Raw genomic sequence first — 22,935 nt, 5'->3', positions numbered from 1 at the left:
AGGCCAGATTTGTGTATTGTTCTGGCAGTCTATAGTACTTTCATATTCTTTGTCAACACCATAATTCAAATGTAACCATTCTTCTACAATCTTCCTTAACCAATGTCCAACTTAGGCATACATTAGTCCTCAAAGTGTCATCCTTGCTCTACAACATTTTGAAGAAGTCTTATGCAGCAGATATGCCCAATACATTGTTTGATTTCTTGACTGCTGCATCCATGAGTGTTAATTGTGGATCCAAGGACTTCATAATTAGTAAATTAGTAAACCCACGGCCATTGAATCAATTCTGACTCATAAGGTTGCCAAAATCTTGATGGAAGCGAATAACCTAATTCCCCCACCCCTACCATGGAACAACATCATCAGTTCCAACCCATAACAACCCTATACCCAATAGCAGGAAGCACGGCCCAGTCCTGCACCAGCCTCAGAATTGTTCCTGTGCTAGAGCCATTGTTGCAGCCAACTGTGTCGATCCATCTTGTTCAGAGCTTTCCTCTTTTTTGCTGTCCCTCTACTTTATCGAACATGACAAAGTATTCGTCTTTCTCTGAGGATTGGTCTCTGCTGACCTGTCCAAAGTATGTAAGAAGTCTCACCATTCTTGCCCATAAGTAGTACTCTGGCTGTATTTTTTCCAAGCCAGATTTGCTTGTTCTCTTGGAAATTTGTGGTATTTTCAATATTGTCAACACCATAATTCAAACATATATTCTTTGGTCTTGCTTAGCCAGTGTCCAACTTCCACATGTACGTGAGGTGATTGAAAATACCATGGTGTGGCTCAGAAGCACTTTAGTCCTCAAAGTTACATCCCTGCTTTTCAACATTCTCATTATGTTTTGGGTGGCAGATGTATTCAATGCAAGGGGTCATTTGATCTCTGACTGCTGCTTCCATGAGCATTGATTGTGGATATAAGCAAGGCAAAAATCCTTGACTTCAATTTCCTCTCATTTATCATTGTTACCTGTTAGTCCAGTTGTGAGGATTTCATTCTTTTCATTGATTTATAATCTATGCAGAAGGCTGCAATCCTTGGTCTTCATCAGCAAGTGTATCCAGGCCTCCTCACTTTCAGCAAGCAAGGATGTATCATCTGCATATGGCAGCTTATTTATCATAAACCTTTCTCCACTCTTGACTCAATCTGCACTTCTTCATATAATCCAGCTTCTCTGATGATTTGCTCCACATATCAACCAGTGGAACACCTAGTGCATTTAAATTGCTGGTCTTCCAGGTAACACCTCCTTTCCTAAAAATGCCACTGAGACAAATGGACAAATCAACCACACCACTTTATTAATAATTAAAGCCTTTATTAAACAGCTGGATCAAGAATAAGCTAGTGCCTGGACACCTCTTGACCCAGAACAAAGAAATTCTAGAATTTTTATAGTTCAAAATAGTGGGCTGGCTCAAGGGAGGGCTATGCTAGCTTATGCATTCTTATCAGGTTGTCAGGGTAACGGAATTGGAGGGAACAGCACAGCTGCAGCTACTAATTCAAGGTCTTACAAGATAATGTACATTTCTTGCTAATTGTGCAGACAGAGTTTGGAGACATTTCAGAAGGGTCAAGGTCTTGTCTGGAGAGGGAGAAGGCGAAGGGATGCTAATGCTAGCAGGGATTAAAGGCAGTTTGAAACAAAATGGAATTCCTCATGTTAAGCCGGGTGGCTACACCACCAGGGCCAAATTAAAAAAGGAAGACCTTCAATGGCATAGGTTGACATAATGGCTGGGAAAATGGGCTCAAACAGCAACTATTGTGAGGAAGACTCCAGAGCAGCAGTGTTTCATTCTGTTGCATGAGTAGCTCTGAGCCAGAACCAACTGGCCGGCACTTCATAACACCACAGCTCTCATAACACCACAGCTCATTATCACTGATGACAAAGATGGCCTTTCCTATAGCCTTGCATATCCAAAACAACCATGGGTCTGTGTGCAAACCAAATTTCCAAGCTATTCTGTACTCAAGCTGTGTTTTTGTTCTACAATGTGCATTAGAGTGTGGAATTTATGCAAATTTTGCAGAAGCTGTGAAAATCTCAATATCAACTTTTAAAAATCATTTTATTAGGGGCTGATACGACTCATCACAACCCATACATACATCAATTGTGGAAAGCACATTTGTACATTCATTGCCCTCACATTTGCTCTCCGCTTAAGCCCCCAGCATCCGGTCCTCATTTTCCCCCCTCCCTCTCTGCTCCCCCCTCCCTCATGAGCCCTTGATAATTTATAAATTGTTTATTTTATCATATCCTGCTGCTAAGCCTCCAGTGAACCATTTTCAGAGCCAGGTTTGAAAAGGGCTGCCTAGCCCTTAGGGACTTGCCTGGGTGTGCCGTTGGAGTTATACCCTAACTGCTTTGGTCAGAGAGCCCCAGAACCAGTCTTACGAACTCTTCTGTCTAGCATAATGTATGGGTCCCAACCATGGTCCATTCCCACAATCATGCTTCTGAGAGTTTCCTTTGCCTTATTCCCATGCCCTATTTTAAGGAGTCAAATTTCTATAAATACCTGGGTGCCATTATGATCTTGTGCTGTGGCCTCCCTCTTCTGGATGATGTGAGGAGGAGTACCCCAAAAAAGATGGGGAGAAAAGCTCCGCTGGGCAGAGCTTTCACAGTATGCATACTCCCCACTAGGTGAGCATCAAGCAACTTGATGAGTTAGTGCACCCAGTGGTGGAGTCTGGGAAGGTTCACTCTGGTCACAGTGAATTTTTCCATAAAAGCAGTTTTGCTCTAACCTCATTTTTGTGGGGGCCAATTTAAGAGAACAGTATGCAGGTATGAAAATTTTGTTTCCTGCTTGGGAAAAATGCCGCAGAAACTGTTGTGGTGTTGAACACAACTTACAAAGATAGCACTATGGGAAAAACCTCGTGTACTTGTGGCTTTCTCTTTTCAAAAAATGGTGACATTTCAATTGATTAATCTCTTTCTGGACATCTGTCAACTTCCCAAACAAACGAAAATGTGACTCGTAGCTCATTCCACCAGGTCAGACTTAATCAAGCTTTCTACTGAGAGGTTTGGAAAGATTGACTAACAGTGCGCAACAACAAAGGCCTGATCTGTGGCAGCTGGGGGACTGGTTTTGCCATGACAGTGCACCTGTTCACACAGCCATTTCGTGTCCCAGTTTTTGGCAAAAAAAACTCAGCACGCCTTCCTTGCCCCATGCACTTTACTCACCTGACCTTGCTCTGCGACTTTTTGTTTCTGAAAAGAGGAACATGAAAGGACAGCAATTTGACGATGTAGAAGTGAAGAAAAAAAACAAGGGAAGTCAGCCATCTCTGCAGATGAGTTTGAAAAATGTTTCCAAGAATGGAATTGCAGATTTGACAAATCTATTAAGTGTAATGGAGATTACATTGAAGGTGATAAGATGGTTTTGTTTTTTTTTAAATAACTTTGAAATTTTTTCCTTTTTTTTGTCTTAATAAATCTTCTTTGTAAATTGCTTGCAACTTGGGGATTCCTTTTGTCCCCTATAGAGGAACCCCGGTGGGTAGGGGTTGTGAGTTGGGCTGCTAACCACAGGTCTGTAGTTCCAAACCACCAATGGCCCCGCAGGAACGAGGCTTTTAATTCCCATCAAGAATGACAGTCTCAGAAACCCACAAGGCCAGTTTTACTCTCTCCTATAGGATCACTTTGAGCAGGCATCGACGCGCTGTTTGGGTTGTTTGTTTTGTTTTAGTCCCCTACAAAAAGTGAGGAGGCTGATTTTGTTTTTTCCCAACCTCAAGTTATTGACTTATTTACTCTATCAACCAAAAACAGCTGAATAACTATCGTGGAATTTCAACCGTGTTGAAATAATATGCTTGTGAAGTTACTATTAGTCACTTAATTTTCAGTGATGTAAAAAGAGAAGTAAAAAAGTACCATGTTTCTCTAAAATGATCCAGTTGTGAAATGAACACTGTATTCAATCTTAAATTCTGAGCACTAGGTTTTGTAAGACTATGGTTTTTAGAGGGAGCCCTAAATCCACTTTTGAGTCAGCACATATCTTCACTGACTTCTTTCTGACCACTGGCAAGGTGAAAAAAATTTTGCCCTTGGCCAGTGTTTTTGCTAAAACTCCAACCCAAGGAGGGGCCGTTTCCCTCAGGAACTTGCCTGGACATGTCCTTGATACAAACTGGAATAATAGTGTCACGTGGTATGAGTCATTCCTGGGACCTAGATGGTCAGTGTCTCAAAACCAATCCTGTGAAGCATTCTAATCTGCACTAGTGTACGCATTCCAAACAAGAGCCCTTTCCCGTTTTGGAGGCCAGCCTGCAACTGTGAGTTGATCTGCTGCCAGCCATGATTTTGTCACAGATTAATTTCCCTATTTTATAACAGCCACATGGCTGAGGATCTTTTGGACACCATTATGGAACCCTGCTGATGGTCCCTATGATTCAAAGGATTTGTCTTTGATAAGCTTAATAAAGGGGATGCTCATAAATGTACTCAAATTTGGGATATTCTATCCCCCTGAAGTTATTTTTCACTTATGTAGACTTCAGTATATTCCATAGTGCAGTAATTTTGAACACTATCTTTTACAGTAATCCCCCCTAAAATATAAATCACAATTTTGTGGAAGAACATTAGCAACATAAACCAAGGTCACATAACTCACCTATATAAGTACAATTGTCCCTGTATTTTTCTATCCTGCATCTTACTAGAAATCTGGTTTAATCGAAATACTAAGTCTCTGAAGTTTATTATGTAGGTCCTTTCAGTTTAAACCCCAGTTCTCTGAAGTCTCACTCTGTCACTTCCATTCCTGGCTTGAACCAGGTCCAACAAACTTCCTGAAGACATGGTGATAATTTTCCTGTTTTTTTGATGTTTTCTTTTAGTCTCTAAAATTATCCTGTTAGTACAATCAAGTCAGTTCCGACCCATGGTGGCCCCGTTCACAATGGAAGGAGACACTGCCCAGTCCTGTGCCATCCTCCATTGTTCCTATGCTGGTGCCCAATGTGGCAGACACTTGTCAATCCATCTTGTGGAGGGCCTGCCCCTTTTTTTCTACCCATCTACTTTACCAAGCATGATGTCCTCCAGGGACTGGTCTCTATCCTCTGGTGTCATCATATATGACCATATAATGGTCATTATATGGCCATTAAAGTGGCCATATAATTTGGGGTACTCTGTGAAATGACTATTCAAAATACACAAAACACACAAGCAAGCAAAAAAGATAAACCAAGACTAGGCAAAACATGGTGTCATCCTTTTTAACACAGTGGTTCTCAACCTTCCAAATGCCGCGACCCTTTAGTACAGTTCCTCATATTGTGGTGACCCCAACCATAAAATTATTTTCGTTGCTACTTCATAACTGTCACTTTGCTAATTACATAAATTACATAACTAATTTCACGACCCACAGGTTGAGAACCACTGCAGTTTAACACATTAGTATTACTGGGTAGCAGCTGTGTAACAGCTTTCTAGTTGATTAATGTATAATTCTAGTGTCTCACTTGCTAAAAGGTAAACTGATTAACAGTAGGGATTGTTTGTTCCATGTGTCAAAACCCTCTAGATTTACCCGGGAATCTGGACCTGGGTGTTAAGTTTAAAGATGCCGAACATGAAACAGGCGACAGAGACCAAAAGTTCATTTCCTCAAGAATTTGATGCCCAGGGCATAACTTCCTTTCTCCTACACATCTTCCATAAAAACGGCTTTAAGACCTGTGACATCGAATCTGTAGTAACAATTTTTTTTTGTAGTAACAATTTCAAGAAGCAAAGAATTTCATAAAAATCATATTAGCCAATACTTATTGAACTCAAGTTATCCAGTCATTGTACTGTTACCCACATTAGACCATTGAGGACTGAGACACAAAGTTATTGGGCCATTTTTTCAGACTCTGGGCAGAAGCCAGTTTCATAGTGATGCCCTGTATGCCCAGAACTGCTCCATAGGGTTCTCAAAAGCAGGTCACCAGGTCTGTCGCCCAAAGCACCTCTTCCATTGGGTAGTGCTCAAGTGCTTGTTTGCCGGAAGATTCCACGTTACTCAGAGCTCCAGCCTCTGGGAAACTTAAGGGCAGAGGAAAGTATCAGGAAGAGTGCCGAGAGAGGGGCTCAGTACAGTGACCCTCTAAGTGCCTCTCTGATCCTAGTCAGCATGCCAGACAGAGTAGCAGCCATCTCTGCGCCCAGGTCCCACACTAGACACTGGGTGTTAAACACAAGTGTTACAAGTGTCAAAGTCGCACGGCAGAGGCTTTGAAAACTACACTGACAATGAACCACAGCCCACAGAAGGTGGGCTGAGATGTGCAGCATGAATTGAAACAGATTGCCTATTGAAACAAAAATAATATGAATAGGAATTAAAATCCAGTGTCAACAGAATATTCCATCCAAAATTACATGATATACAAAGAACCAGCATCTGTTGATTTTTTTTTTTCCAATTCACAATGGAAAAAGCGGGCAGATGCCAATGCCTCAATGACATGTTAGCATTATCTGACAAACACTTTAAGGCAGATATTACCAAAAAAATATCCCAAACATGAACCCTATTAACATTAATGGGAAAATAGAAACTCTCCACAAAGAAGGTAGAAAGAAAAGCTTAAAGGAAAACTTAGAATTAAGAAGTATAACAAAAGTTCTAAAAGGAAAGCAAAAATTACAAAAAGAAACAAGTGGGTGTTGCTAGAAAAAAGCATTTTCAGAAAAAATGTCTGAAATATTTTGTTTAGTGAAAGACATACTCCTATAGATTCAAGTTGTTCACCAAAATCCACAGGAAAGCCCAAAACAGAAAAATAGTAGTTACTATTAAACAAAGAAAAATAATTATCAAAAAAGCAGCCAAAGAAAATAATACATTATATTTTTTTAAAGTTAATTTGAATAACTTTAAACTTCTCATCAAAAATCACTGAGTTCAGAAGAGAGTAGCATTTTCTTAAAGTGCTGAAAAGGTTATCAAAAGGAAACTTGTAATATCAATGAATAAAAAGCAACAAAAATGGTAAGCAAATATGATTGTCCTCTCAGTTACAGTATATTTGATTATTGATAGCAAATAATTATCTGATAAGGTTTGATAGATATAAGCATACAGAAGCAAGTGGTAGGGTTTCTACATTCTACTTGAAATGGTAACATACTAAGTAGACGATAAAAGGTTATGTATGCATATATCTTATTTCCAAAATCAACCATTAAAATTATGAACAAATTCACCTCAAAAATTATATAGCTTTTGTTAGAGGGAATATTACACAAAAATATTTACCCCATTAGCACCAATAACCAGGTTATCTGACTGACAATAGCATTGTCCATTAATGCTGATTAGCAGATCATGCCTGTCTTATGCAAGCAGTGCTAGCCAATATTTTACGTAATTAATATTTTTAACTTCTAGAATGAATCATTCTCCAAATGGTTCTCAGTGATGCTCACATTCCTAGTACTCATACTGTTGTGTACTTGCACCCCCCTAGTCTAGCAAGTCCTGTGTGACCAATAAAATATAACACAATTAAAGGCATGGCAGTTCTGAGGCTAGGTTATTAAAAAGATTGTAGCTTCTGCCTTGCTTTCTTTGGTATTGCTTGCGATGTGGAAAAGTTCACTGCCACGTTTTGAGCAGCACTGTGACAAGAAGCTGCGGCCTCCTGCTACAGCTGTACGAACAGTCTGTGGCACTCAGCCCCTCCCGCCTGTCCAGCCTTGAGGTGACTGCAGTTCTGGTCTTCTTTTGACTGCAACCACTGAGTAAGCCACATCCAGATTCCTCTTCTCAGAAACCGTGGAGCTGTTTACGTTGTTAAATACATAGCAGAAATATCTAATATAAACTGTAATCTTTGAAGCATAAGATATATAGATCAAGAATGATCAGGTCTACAAAACACTGGAAAGAACCAGTGTGTGGACCTAGTTATATAATGCTATAGTTAAATAACATGCCTACTGATGCAACTAATAAGAACAAGAAGGCTCCCCAAACTAGAAGGTTCTCTAATGTATTCATGTGGAAAAATCTGAGGACATTAAACTAGGTGAAAAATATATGTATAGTTGTGTGTCTTATGCATAATTTTCTCTGAAAGAAGACATCAAATATGGGGAAAATGTTAATTGCCTGAAGGCTTCTCATTATGTAAGGTTTTATACATCACAAAATTTCAACCATGCATTTACTAGATTTATGTTTTGCATTGGCAAATAGTTACTAAAATCAGAAATATTAAAACATTACTTTTGATTACATAATATCTGCAATTTCGTTTAAAAATTCACTTAGTGACAGTCCTAAGAATAAGAAAAGACTAAGTCTACTTAGCTTTTACAGTGACCTATTTCAAACTAAAAAACTTTCCAAATTTAGACAGCTACTATAATATAGAATTGGATTCTACTGCATTAGAAAATAAGATGTATTAAAGGATGCTATGCTTTTTTAATATAAAAAACTTAAAAATAAACTATTCTTCTCACTAGTATACATTCGGGTTTGCTCAATTTCTACTTGGTGCAATTGGGCAGTATCATAGGTCTAAAAGATGGAAACATCCTTCACAACAAATTGACTTGAAAAGGGTCTGCCAGTTGCTGACTTTTCCTTGGAAAGATGTGATTTAAAAAACTCTTTGGGTTCCAAAATCCTTTTCAAAAATACCACCGACAAAGCAGTGTTTTACTTAGGCCACCAATCAATCCTCCAATGGGAAGCTGGCATGCTTCCCACTGCACGGTTGCTGGCACAGTGTAAGTGCACCAAGGCTGGGAAAATAAACCCTTTAGTCTCTCAATGAGTAAAAATATCTTACTATATATTTTACCATCAAAAAGAGTAATACTCCTAAAATGTTTTAGTTAGTTGTTCCTATATATCATTAAAGTATATAAAGCATTTCATTTATTTTTAGTTGCTATATATTATATTGAATGTTGAAATAAGCCCTGATTTAACCATATTATTATTGTACATTTAGCCTGTTTCCACTCTATAGTAAAGAGGCAAACTGGAAAAATGAACATGAGATGAATTTAAGGGGTCGAGTTGAATTATGATTGTGGCACAACAGCAAGGTAATACACACCAGTCAAACAAATCAACCACAGAGCTCCATCAACATCAGAACAGTTCACTGATTTATTAGATGAACAAACATATACCCATATAATCAATAAAACTGTACGATATAAAATAATTTAAGAAACATTGGGAATTAGCAGCACCATCCGTTAATGAAATAGCAAGAAAAACTTCACATATTTCATGCCAAACACTAGATGGGGTAACTACTTTATGACCTAATAATGCCACTTAATGTCTGGGATGACTTGAGCAGGGATTTTTTTTTCTAAAGGCAAATACACCTTTTACTGAAAAATAGGGATTTGATGATTTTATGTGATTACTGTTTTAGAAAAATGCCACTGAAATAGATACTGCATAGAATTTTAATACTAACATTCAGCTACGTTAGCATGGCTCAACACTTCGCCTTCTATGAAAATGTTCTGAATTATGAAATTAGGAATAAAAATATTTTTTACAAGACACTAGTACTCTAAGAAACATTAAGTGAAACACACAGGTCACTATGAAAATACATCACTTTTCCAGTTTGCTTAATAATTTAGTTTAAAAAGTTGACTAGAGCTCATCACAAGTGGTGTATACAAACTTTTAATAAGCATTTTTATAAGTTTAAACATGTATCTAAAATCTAGTACTCTTTAGATTTTCTTAAAATATTTAGCCTTGTTAGCACAATTACTGTGTATCAGAGTAAGAGACTAGGTTTCTGTAAGGATACAAATTTACACACATTTTACAGCAACTTATATCCTAACAGCTACAAAATTCACATATATAATACAAGTACAAGGCTAAGAAAACGGTTGAATTCCAAAAAGTGAAATTATGTACTTTTATTTTTTCCACTTAAAAAAGTTCAACTTTTGCACCAATGTCAAAACGCCCTCTTACATCCTAAATTTGCGGGGAAGCCCATTTCCCAGATACATTTCAGCAGACACACACCGTTTTCCTGTGCTGATGTAGTAAGGGATTTCCAATTTTCTTCTGGCCCCTTGGTCTGCGACGCATGTTAAGTTTGACAGAGTTCTTCCGCTGTGAGGTTGTGGGAAGGTTTGCAGGTGGAGCAACACTACTTCGACTCAGGCCATTCCGTCTGTGCTTCTTCATAAGGGGGCTAGAGTTGGATTCTTCCAATGTCCTCTTGAAATTTGCTGGCGGGGTTCTTTCCACTTCTTGGGCTTTCATTTGACCAGGAGTTGACATCTTTAGGTTTTTTTGGTCTATGGTGGTGTTTGTTGAATTGGTAGGCACTAGGCCAACTGACACACTATTATTTAAAGAATCATGTATCCTTAAAGTAAGGGCTTTCATGCAATTTTCTTCAAGTGGTTCTGGATCTTTTGAGGGTAGGACCAGAGCCTGGACATTCCCTCGTGCTATCTCAGCTGGGATCTCTGGATAATTCTCTGAGAAGGCATTACTACGAACAAGGGCAGGTATATGGTCCTTAGAGTTCAGCCTTGGCCACAGGTCCTCTTCCACGGACTGGAAAACAAGGAAATTAACAAAATAAGAAACCATTTTATCCTAGATTTTGAAAACTTCATGCTATATGAAACTATTAGTATATATTTACTGATTAAGTGGGGGGGGGGGGAGACCTGGGTGCGAAAAGGTTAACAGTAACACTGAACCCTGTCTTCAGAGTAATGGGGAAAATAAAATATCAAAAACTAATCTACCTCAAGTAGGTTAGAAGTTCTGTTACCATGAGTATATGTTCTGGCCATTGACAGATAACCAAAAGGAAGATACTTTAGGAATCAAGATTTCGAAAAACAAAGTAACTGTAAGTACACATTTACTCCACCATTGTCCTTGCTCTTTCGTTCTGAATCCAAACATGGAAAAGACAAAGGGTATAATATACTGTTTATATTTTTATTGCACACATGGCAATAACAAAATGCTGCTGAAATAGCTCTAATTATTTTCCACAAAATCCTTATTTGTTGGGTAAGGATCCTGAAAAAATTGATTTAAAAAACGATTAGCAACATTCTACTATTTTAATAATTCAGACTACCTACATAGAGGTCTCCAGTTATAACACAGAATGATATAATGTTAAAAGAATGAAAAACTACAGGTTCCTATTCAAAGACACTAAGATTTAAAGACTCTTTTCTAACAATATAAAATCTGGTCATTATAGAGCATAAGCTAGTTCTAGCTTAACTACCACAGAGGTCTACACAAGGCTAAATAACAAATTTGGTTTGCATTTGTTTGTTTCTGGGGGGGGCAATTTCCTAATTCATTTAAACTTCTGAATATTTAGTAGAAATATTCTACTAAATATATGATAGAAACATCCATCAAAGTTGTGTCATACCTATCCACCAAACAAGGCACTGTTTTATCATTAAAAGGAGCAGATGGTACTCTATAATTGGGGCAACTCTCAATTGATGAGACAAATGAAAAATCACCTAGAGATTTTTCAGGATTCGTTTTGTTTTGGTTTTTTAAGCATCGCACGGTGCTTTTTGTTGTACCACTGCTTTAGATGTACAATTCTAGATATACATATACTCAGAATACCCTACCACTACACAAAAAAGGAGCGCTCCTCCTATCAAACGCAAACCTTCCCAAGAGGTGATATTTTATACATCACTGTCCCACAAAAGTTTCTCAGAAAACATGGTTGAAGCATAAATACTCACCCTCCCAACACTGTCCCTCAGGTGGACACTCTCAAAGCCATTAAACTATACCATGTATCCTGACAAGCTCAAGTAAACCCTTTTACAGAGTGCTTAATGAAAAAGAGATCTACCTTGTCATTCTTGAATATTAAATTCCCTAGGGGTAAACAATCTTCTAAAAATTGCTATATAAAAATAATACTTATAAGAATGCTTCCTTTATGCAGTCTAAATTTAAAAGAATATATAGAATCGTTTCTAAAAGTTTTTTAATAAGCAATAAATATTTGATCATTTTTTTTCTAAAATAATTTCAGTCTAATCATCATCCTGGACATGCTTTACTGAAAACCCTGGACTTCAGTCCACTGAAGTTGGAGATCAGCCATGGGCACAGAAATCCTACTTCCTAATTTGGGACAGTCCCAAATTCATGGCTTCTCTCTCTAATTACAGCCCCAAACTCATGGCTTCTCTCTCTAATTACAGCCCCAAACTCATGGCTTCTCTCTCTAATTAAAACATTCTTTTCTTCTGAAATCACCTGTTTACTTTTTAAATTTGATATTGCATGGTTTATTAGAAGTCTTAATTATTCATATCTGTTGTAATTCTGTTATTGAGCCAGCAATCTTACTTCAAAGAGGAGATGCTGAGGCAAGGATAACAAAACAGTCTCTACTCTAGAATATCAGAGGAACCTTGGCAGTAAAGTGGGTTAACCATTTTAGCTGCTATAGGGAGATTGGCAGTTCAAAGCCCACCAACCAATACACACAGAAAAACGAGGCAGGCTGCTTAAGAAACCCTTGAGAGCAGTTCTACTCTGTCCTATCTGGCCTGTACATTCAGTAATTGACTTGATGGCAATGGTTTAGTTTTTAATAATAACAAGAGTTGCATCTGAGTTTATCCCTTTGGCAGTAGGTTGATTTGTAAAGCTTAAGTTTTTTATAGGTATATTCTGAGTAATCAAATAAAAATATATCTACTCATAGTTGTTGACCAATAGTTAATTCTGCATTAATATAGAAAAATAAAATAAAACATGACCAATCAAATAAATCCTGTATAGAGAAAAGGCATCCTACTTCTAATCACTTATCACTAATATAGTCACAAGACAAAGGTACTATTAAAAAGCTACTTATAGAAACAGAACATATTGCTTTAGCATGGATAACAAGATTAGACATTACATTACATTTCCTTATAAAAGAAAAACAGTGAAACATTTTCAGAGTTAATGCAGTTTATTGTAATTTATGTTGTGCTTTGTCTTTTTAAATTCACTGCTTATTATTCTGACACTACAGGTGCTTGGGCTTCGCTTCCCCCCACTTTCTCCTTGAACTTTTTCTTTTTCTTGGCACTCTGTGGGAATACATTGCATCTGTTAGCATAGGTAACTGCTTTTTGGACTTACCCAAATTAATTATTTGTACTGCTAAGTCTATTTTCCAAGTTCCTAAAACATTTATGTGATGCAGAAAGATTGGTGGTGGGTGCCATCCAGTCAGTTTTAGCGACTACACATGACAGAATATAACTGCCCTCTAGGATGTTTGTTCTAGGCTTGTGATCTTTCTAAGAGCAGATGACCAGGTCTTTTTCCAGCCGAGCCAGAGCTGATAGCTGGGTTCAAACAGCCAACCTTTATGGTTAGCAGCCAAGCACTGAACCATTGCACTACCAGGTCTCCTGTAGATGACCTCCCTAAAATACATACTTTAAAAATTAAAACAAAACAACTTATGAGGATAATAGTCCAATCAGTAACAAAGATGAAAATAATTATGTTTATGAACTACATTAGAACTAATTAGCTAAAAACGATTTCAAGATATTCATGAATTCACTAGTTCACAGAAACCAACTTTTTCCCACCATTAACATACAACTAATCACAAAGTTGGCTGGAACACAAATGAATTTAGAACTGATTTTCTAAGAGAATTTCCCCTCTCCTCCATCTCTCCTAACTCTCTTGGCTTATAAGACACCGCTAAATTTAGCTTTATTCTAAAAAAAAAGGATGGAGAAATAATTGTGTGCCACAGTACTGTTTTACTCAAACAAAGGCATTTCTGTAATATTCACCCCAAAACAAAGATTTGCCTATTAATTTACATTACCACCAAACAAGTTAAGAGGTACATACAGACAAATGTAGTCACTAATGCCTCTTCCAAATATGGATAAATCTTTTTTTTTAAGTCAAAATTAAGCAAAATGTTATTATATTTAACTATATGTTACTAAGTATGGAATTATAATAACACTGAAATAAACCTGAGGTACTTTTGAGAACCCACCTTTAAATCAAGTAAAGTAAATGGAAATTCCCTTTCTTGTTAGGTCAGAGCCAATACTAGTTATTCTGAATGACCTTAATATTAATTGTTCTGGCCTCCCATATTTGGGTGGAAGCAATTGGTTAACTAACACACCTGCCTGTAAGCTAGTGTTCGCATAAAATTGTCCCTGCTTACAATGGGGCCCCCTACAACTGTTACAAATCAGTTCTGATGTAAATACCTTTTCTTTTTTTTTTAAGTTTTCACTATTGCCTTTTTAGTATCAGTATCTTTATAAAGCCAACAGTGTTATGAAATGTAAATCATAAAATGGAACATCTGTGTAACAAGTAAACATCCGAAAATAACATCAGTAATTTATGTATTGTAACATATTACTAATGCTAAGATTTATCATTAAATAGGGAGAAAGACCAAGTGTGGTTCAACATAACTTGAATACATTATAAGTTGGGGACTATTTGTATATACAAACCTGTTAATTCTTTCATCTGGTATTATATTAGAGGAGCCATTAATTCTCAGAATTTTATAAGTCCTTTTTTAACACATATAATGTAAGTACAACTTTACTAACACAAATTGTCAGAATGAAATATTTTTATATTTTTTTATTTGAAGCCAATATAATGAATATCCACTCTTATTACAATATCCTGTCCTCATCCTCATCCCACCTTAATGCCTCCCAAGTGGTCAGTTATTCAAAGACATTTGAAAACATTTAAGTTCTACACATGGAATGAATAGTCAATATTCAGAAATGAGGAATTATTCAAATGCATGTAAACTAAGTCCGTTTTGAAGAGAATTAAGAATTTTCAGAAGGTTCAAACTTCACCTTATTCAAGAGTTTTCAAAGAATGCTCTGACAAGAACTTATTTTAATAAAATTAGTAGGAAAAATTGATTTGTTGATGTCTAAAATAGAACTAAGAGGAGCCCTGGTGGCATGGTAGTTATGTCTTGGACTGCTAACCATAAGGTCAGCAGTTCAAAACCACCAGTGGCTCCAAGGAAGAAAGATAAGACTTTCTACTCCTCTAAAGAGTTAACAGCCATGGGAAACCCACAGAGGCAGTTCTACTCTGTCCTTTAATGTCACGATAGATTGGAATTAACTTAATGGCAGTGAGTTTGTGTTTGGGGCTTTTTAAATTAAAAATTAAGATTCCACATAAGGAAAATTAAATTGTCATATATATGTGAAGGGAACAGAAACAAGGCATAATAATAAATTCCAAGTACTGCCTACAGGATCATAAACTCAAAGAAAAAGTACATCATACACAGTAACTTGAATACCTTAAAAAATTATCTGAATATGCAACATAAAATTCTGCTGTCATTCCTACTTTAATGGCTAGTCTTCTGAAAACACATTATCAGAAGGTCAAGTCAGTCATGCTGTATTATCAAAGCATTTGTTAACATTACTACTTTTGAGTAAGAAAGAATTGGAGTAAAAAACAAATATTTGAGTTCTTAATAAATCAGTAAAAAGCAGAAAATTGTACCCAGTTAAATTTAATTATTTCACAGCCTACCTTAAACTCAATCAATATTAACACAAATAAGAAACAGAAATGATGGAGTACAAAGACGAGTTCTCAGGAATAGTGTCTGAAATCCAGTTCAACCTTGATTTTTAAGACTTTGTTCAAACTGTTTAATATATCAGACATATCTATAAAATGGCAATACTAACTGTGCAATTTGCCAGTTCATATTAAGTATTACAAATGAAAGTGCTTCATGAACTTTTAAGTGCTTTACAAGTATTCACAGTAAATTCTCAACATGTATATTCTTCATAATCACCTATTAGGTGCTATGTGCCCACTTGGCACTTAGATTAAGTACTGGTGTGAAGATGGCTCATTCACAATAAGGTATTCAACAAAACCCATCATTTTCTTGAATCTCATCATCAACTCCTATGATATAAAGAACCTAAAATCGGTTTTCAGACAACATTAATGAAAGAAACTATTACAACAGAACTCAAATTATTATAGATCTGTATACCTTCACTGGTGGTGTAGAACAAGGGGAAGGAGTCATCACACAGGTTTCTTGACTATTATAGGATGGACTATCAGTAAGGTTGAGATAGAGCTCATCTTCACTGTTGAAGCTGCCCTGGAGGTCTACTTCTGGAGAGATGCAGATTACTATAGCACTAGTATTATCTGCTCGGAGCATACGTTGTCTCCAGCGGCCTAGTGCTCGATTCACAAGCATTTTGGCACAAGATTGTCCGTACTCACCCTGTATTTATAAGAATAAACAAAAAGAAGAAACATCAGATTTGAAGTTATTACATCTGAATCAAATATAAATTGGGTGTTTAATGTGGGATGGGGGAATTGATAAAAATATCTAAAATTTCAATCATTGTCTATATTCTCCATAACTATTAAAATATCTTAAAGCATTTTTTAAAGCTTTTTATACATTTTTATTTTGTTAAACATTTACCTCCCAAAAAAGATAATCAAACAAGGCTTTATCTTATAGTTAAATTTCTCCTGTTTAATTATATACTTTTGATCATAAGAAACTTGGGCTTCGCTCTAACTTTAATTCGAAAAAGTTATATAAAATTTCAAAAGCACAATCTAAAATGAGAAATACTAATTATAGATGAACACTATTCAGAAACAAGATAGACATAGGAAAAATAATTCATTGCAAAGAGTCAATCTAAATAAAAGAGCTTCTGCAAATAAAAAACAATGATTCAAAATAAAAATTAAAGGATATAAACAAAATTCAGAGATAAGGAAATTATATATAGAGCTCTTAAATGTATGTAAAAATGTTTAATTTCACTCCTGTGAGAATAAAAGCTAAGTTGTTAAGATAAGGAGAAATAGAAAGGGGGACACAGAAATGATCACGTTAGGGAAGTAACTGTGGCTTAGCATCACAAGGATTCAAATATTGCTTAAGTTCAAAGAGTAATGATTTAAAATATGTTCTACATGTCTTTAAAAAATGCTTCTAGAAAGAATTTAATGAGCATGTAGAAGTATTTTTCTTAATGTGTCATGAACTAAATGTAGAAGAAACATGATACAAAATACACATATATTAATCTTTGTCCTTTTGACTTTTCGCCTGTATTCCTTAAGTTTATCTGTTCCAATGGTTAAAGAACTGGTTGCTTTGTTTTGCTTTTTTATCTTCTCTTTGGAGATGAGACAAAGTTTGCTGTGCCTCTCATCGTCTTCAAATTTCTGAAACTATTTTTGTGACTGGACATCTGTTTGCTACCATATGCCCTGTGTCTACAGGTTTATTTTAAAAGCAACTCAACTGTTTTTATGATTACAATTGACTCAAGCCTTCTATTCCTTCATGAGTCATTTTTAGTATTTTCCTAGAAAAATACCCATTTTGTCTGATTTTTCAAATTCACATAAAGCTATTCTGAAATTATAGTGATTCAGATTTTTTAAATCTCTAATTTTAAGTGCAGTTATGTCCACTCTGACGCTTCTTTTTTGTGCTTTGAGGCTTGGTTTAGCAAGATCAATCAAGCCTGGTTTGCCTTTTTTTAAAAAAAAAAGATCATTTTATTGGGTGCTCTTACAAATCTGGTTACAATCCATACATCAATTGTATCAGACATATTTGTACATAGATTGCCATCATTCTTTTCTAAACATTTACTTTCTATTGAGCTCTTGGGATCAGCTCCCCCCCGCCCCAGACCCCTTGATAAAGATTATAGAATGTTATTATTTTCATATCTCACACCAATTGCTGTTTCCCTTCCCCTCTGGTATCTGTTGTTCTTCCCACTGAAAGGGGCTGGTTTTCCCTTTTTAAAGAATGAGCTTTTGGTTGTTGTAAATCGCTGTCATTAATTTCTGCTCTTTATTTTTTCATTTCTAATTTTTACTAATCATTTTATTGGGGGCTCACGGCTCTTATCACAATCCACACATACATGCATTGTGTCACGCACATTTGTACATATGTTGCCATTATCATTTTCAAACCATTCTACATAAGTCCTTGGTATCAGCTCATTTATCCCTCCCTCCACCCTCTCACCCTCATGAACACTTGATAATTTATAAATTCTTATTATTTTTCATGTTTTACACCAACCACTGTCTCCTTTCACCCACTTTTCTGTTGTTTCTCCTCCTGGGAGGACAATATATGTTGATCATTATGATCAATTCCCACTTTCTCCCCACCTTCCCCTGTTCCTCCCGGTATCACTGCACTCACTGTTGGTGCTGAGGGGTTTATCTGTCCTGGATTCCCTGTTTCCAGCTCTTATCTGTACCCATGTACATGCTCTGGTCTAGCTGGATTTGTAAGATAAAATTGAGGTCGTGATGGTGGGGCAAGGAAGCATTAAAGAATTAGAGAAAAGTTGTATGTTTCATTGGTGCTGTACTGCACCCTGACTGGTTCGTCTCTTCCTTATGATGAGGTGTCCAATTGTCTACAAATGGGCTTTGGATCTCTATGCTGTGCTTCCTCCTCACTTGTAGTTGTAGAGATTTACTTTTATGTCCTTTTTTATATTTTATACTAAGTAGATCACCTAGATAATTTTCAGCATAGTGGATTGTTTATATAGTTTGCTTTTCAGCAGTGACGATTGCCCCATGTGGGAATACCATAAGCTGAGTGTTATGAATTATCAATTTATGTGTCACAAAAGAGAAAAAACTGTCACTTTAACAATGGTGTATTACCTCATCAATTAGAAAAGGAAATCCAACTTCAGAGATGTTATTAAGTATAAAAATGCATTCATCCAACACATTCCCAGGCCACAGTTCCTCTCTCTCCAAATCCGGAGGAGTGACTGAGGATAGGCTTCTTACCTTTCACTTTCCAGTGCACCTCTGCTTCCTATCCATGAAACCCTAATCTAAACATAATAGCTCTTTCACCTCTTTCTATCTTGTCTCAACCCACTTGAACTCTGCAGATGTTGTGTCCTTTCCAATTCTTCTACACATTCTAAGTTATCTCAGATAGTGCCATTTAATAACAACCAAAAAAAGCCAAACCTGTTGCTATCGAACCCATTTTAACTCATAGCACCCCATACCTCACAGAGGAACTGCCCCGAAGGGTTTACATGGCACATTAGAAGTGAGTGCCACATTTCCCTCCCTCAGAGCAGCTGGTGGGTTTGAAACACCAATTTTTTCAGTTAGCGGCCAAGTGCTTAAAACCATTGTGCCACCAGGGCTCCTTTATGTAGTGTCATAACTTTTTACTTCTGTTCACTCTCCAATTAGTATTTCCAGGCTTTTCTCAAATATTTATAGATATCTACTACTAGTTAAGGATCCCTGGTAGCACTGTGGGTTAGGTCATTAAGCTCTTCACCACAGGTTAGTGATTCAAATCCAAAGCCAGTGATTCAAAGTTAGTGATTCAAGAGAAAGATAAGGCTATGTACTTTAATAAAGATTTTGTCTTGGAAATCGTAAAAAGGTACACAATGAGTTCGAACTGGCTTGGTGGCAGAGAATTTGGTTTGGGGGTACTGCTACTTGGATGTACCACAGACACCTCCATGTGTAGGCATACTTACAGCTGAAATAATTGTCTACCCACTCAGAAAATGTGTCTTTTTTTTTTTTTTGAAAATGTGTCTTCTTGATAATCACTATCACTTTATCAGAAGTTTTATTTACTTTTTATCAGAAGTTTTAGTGTAATCTTTTTCTCCCTCCTTATAAACCCAACTTCTGCTAATTCTACCATGCATATATTTATTTAGCATGTTTAAAAACAACTAGATCAAACTTGTAAATTTTCTGATTTGAAATATAACAGCAAACTCCAGAGAGGAAGTCAAATAAAATCATTAATAAAATCAGATCAGAAACCTTGGCCCTAAGGAAATTAATATGAGAAGTAAGGTTTTATAACTATCTTATATACACACACACATATTTTATAACTTCACCAATCATTGCTGGTATTTATTGTCTTTCACTGCCAACATTGGAACAGTCTCATTTTGGTAAAGGCAAAATGATTTTTCTTTTTCTCTAACTAATAGGTCTCTTCAAATCCACTGTCTATTTTCTGCACTGCAATCAGTTAAGATTTCTAAAATGCAGTTTTTAATAACGCTCCATTGTTCAATGAATGACAACTTCAAAATATAGCTTTACCATTTCTCCCATCTTAGAAAAAACCCACCATTTTCAAGGATAATGTGGCCCTCTGTACCTTTGATTTCCTAGTGTCCTTATCTCTGGCCCTTCACACTACCCTTTATTTCTCGTGCACTGTCAAGCGTTCTATTAACAACAAACACTTGTAAGTCCCTATCTTTACAAGCTAATAACGGCACACTCCCCTCTGTCTTTTTGTAAAAGTACTCAATGCTCACTCCCTCTACTTTCTGGGATCACAAAATACTCAGTCACCACTCACAATTTGCTTTATGTCTTCATTCTTGAAGGTCACTAATTAAAGATCCTAACTAAAAAGTCAAGGGTTTCTACTCTTAGGAAGTTACAGTTTTGGAAACCCACAAGGACAGTTCTACCCTGCCCTATCATGCCGCTATAAATCATAATTGACTCGATGGCAGCAAATTTGGTTTGGTAACTAAAAACACCAACTTCCCGATCTCATATTCATCTGTCTCTACTTCTTGGCAGCATTTGATATTCCTGACTACCACCCCCAAATTCTCTTTCCTCATCTTCAGTGATACCCTGTATTATCCAGGTGCTCTTTTCCTTTCCTTTATTCCTGCTCCTTCCTGAGAAGCTGAGGTTATGGTGATCAAGCAACATAAAACTCAAAAGGAAGACAATTTTCAAACTGAGTCAGGAAGTAAAGGAAAATATGTTCTCATTAATAACTGTTTCTAGATATGCAATTAATTTCAGAAGGATAGGTAACACAGAGTTCCCCTAAGACTGAGCAATTTCACTTTGGGGTAGCTATTTTAAGAGAGCTGAAAGCATATGTCCACATACAAAAACTGTACATTAATCTTTACAGCAACCTCACTAATAATAAGCCAAAAATGTTAACAACTTAAATGTCTATCAATGAATAATGGACAAACAAATGATAGTATATACCGTGAAATATTATTCAGCCATAAAAAGGAATGAAGTGTTGATACATGCTACAATGTGAGTGACCCCTGAAAATATGCTAAGGAAGTAAAAGAAGACACACATACACAGGATGTGGCCCCATTTATAGGAAATGTCCAGAATAGGCAAGGACATAGATTCAGGAAAGTAGATTGATGGTTGCCAGAGTCCAAGACTGGTGAGTTAGTGGTAATGGCTTTTGGTGGAGGGATTGCAACAATGTTCTAGAATTAGTTAGTAGTGATGCATGCACAGCATTATGAATACACTAAGAATTACTGGGCTATATACATTAAAAGGGTGAATTGTATATGAATTATATCTCAATTTTTAAAAGAACTGGAGTTTCATAGGCCAGAAAGTCATGGGCTATTCACTTAAGTCAGTTATTCTATGTTTTGTTATGTAGTTTCCTTTTATATCCTGTCTCATTCCCCAGATTATCAGCAGTAAAGTCTGTTTAACTTTTTTTTAATAAATCTTTTTATTGGGTGCTCTTATAGCTCTTAAAACAACCCATAGAGCAATTGTATTGAGCACATTTATACATATGTTGCCATCATCATTTTTGAAACACTTTCTACTTGAGCCCTTGATAATAGCTCCTCTTTTCACCCTCCCTCTTCCACTCTCCCACCCTTAATCAATTATCGTTGTTTTCCTTTAACTACTTTTAAAGCAAGATAGATACAAACATCTATCCAAAGAGAACAATTTTAGTTTATATTCTGACCCCTAATGAAAGTACCAGAGCGAAATTGAGACAATATCAAACAATTGAATTAGTTCTCACCATCAAGCATTTTTTCTCCTCTTGGTCCTGGCACATTGAGATGGCATCTTGAGGTGGGATCATATTCCAAAGTCCATCACTACCCAAAATAATATACTTGTGCTTCTGTGGGTCAAGATTGTGGACACTAGTATCTGGTTCAGGAGACACAACAAACTCACCACTGAAGAAATCATAGCTCCACAAATCACCTGGGGCAGGAAGCAAAGGAAACATGTAGTATTTCCAAACCAATAGCATCACATCAACAGATGGAGTAAATTTACATGTTCATTGTAATGTCTGCAGAATGGCATTTAATAACATTCAAAATCTATTCAGGGTAAAAACTTCCTAGGATTAAAAAAACCTTTTGCACTCTTCCTTTGTAAACCTGGTCCTGGTACAGAGACTCCTGTAAAGAAAAGTGGTGAGAAGGGCCATTCTACCATCAATAAAGTGGTGGTCAAAGAGTACGCCATCAACATTCACAAATGCATCCAGGGAGCTGGCTTTAAAGAAACATATCGTTCGGCAACTTAGGCCTATTTAGAATTTTCTATAAAGGAGACGGGAATGCCTGCATATTGATATCATCTGTATACGGTCTATCCCAAAGTAATAAGGAATGTCTTATACCACACATGCATGCACAGTTGTCCAGAAAGTTTAATGAGGATCAAGACTCACCAAACAAAATTTTTTTTTTTAATTCACCAAATAAGCTAAATATACCAATTACCATTGTGATTGCTTTAAAAAACGTTACAGACAGCCATCTGGATGGCAACTAACAGTTGATTATGAAACAGTTATAAAAGTGCCCCAAAGCAACAAAGCCCGCATGGAAGAAGCACACCAGCCTGTGTGATCATAAGGTGTCAATGGGGTCAGGTATCAGGCATCATCAGAACAAAAAATCTTATCATTGTGAATGAGGG

At 36.6% G+C, this 22,935-nt stretch overlaps 1 protein-coding gene across 1 annotated transcript in view; it reads right to left on the bottom strand.

Annotated features, from left to right (window-relative positions):
• Window positions 1-9,164: 9,164 nt before the first annotated feature.
• The window catches only part of PPM1D (protein phosphatase, Mg2+/Mn2+ dependent 1D), a 49,851-nt gene continuing 36,080 nt past the window's right edge, over window positions 9,165-22,935 (bottom strand). Inside the window, exons 4-6 of the mRNA XM_004706991.2 lie at window positions 22,016-22,206; window positions 16,139-16,381; window positions 9,165-10,626 (exon numbers count right to left, since the gene is read on the bottom strand). Of these exons, the coding sequence (XP_004707048.1) occupies window positions 10,069-10,626; window positions 16,139-16,381; window positions 22,016-22,206 (992 nt within the window). The 3' untranslated portion in view covers window positions 9,165-10,068. The remainder of the gene's footprint in view (window positions 10,627-16,138; window positions 16,382-22,015; window positions 22,207-22,935) is intronic.

The sequence above is a fragment of the Echinops telfairi genome, unplaced genomic scaffold, assembly GCF_000313985.2.
Source record: "Echinops telfairi isolate 266 unplaced genomic scaffold, ASM31398v2 ScPeMD7_7458;HRSCAF=8496, whole genome shotgun sequence".
NCBI classification, from domain to species: Eukaryota; Metazoa; Chordata; class Mammalia; order Afrosoricida; family Tenrecidae; genus Echinops; species Echinops telfairi.
Note: the sequence above shows the minus strand (reverse complement) of the source record. Positions and strands in the feature narration are given on the sequence as shown.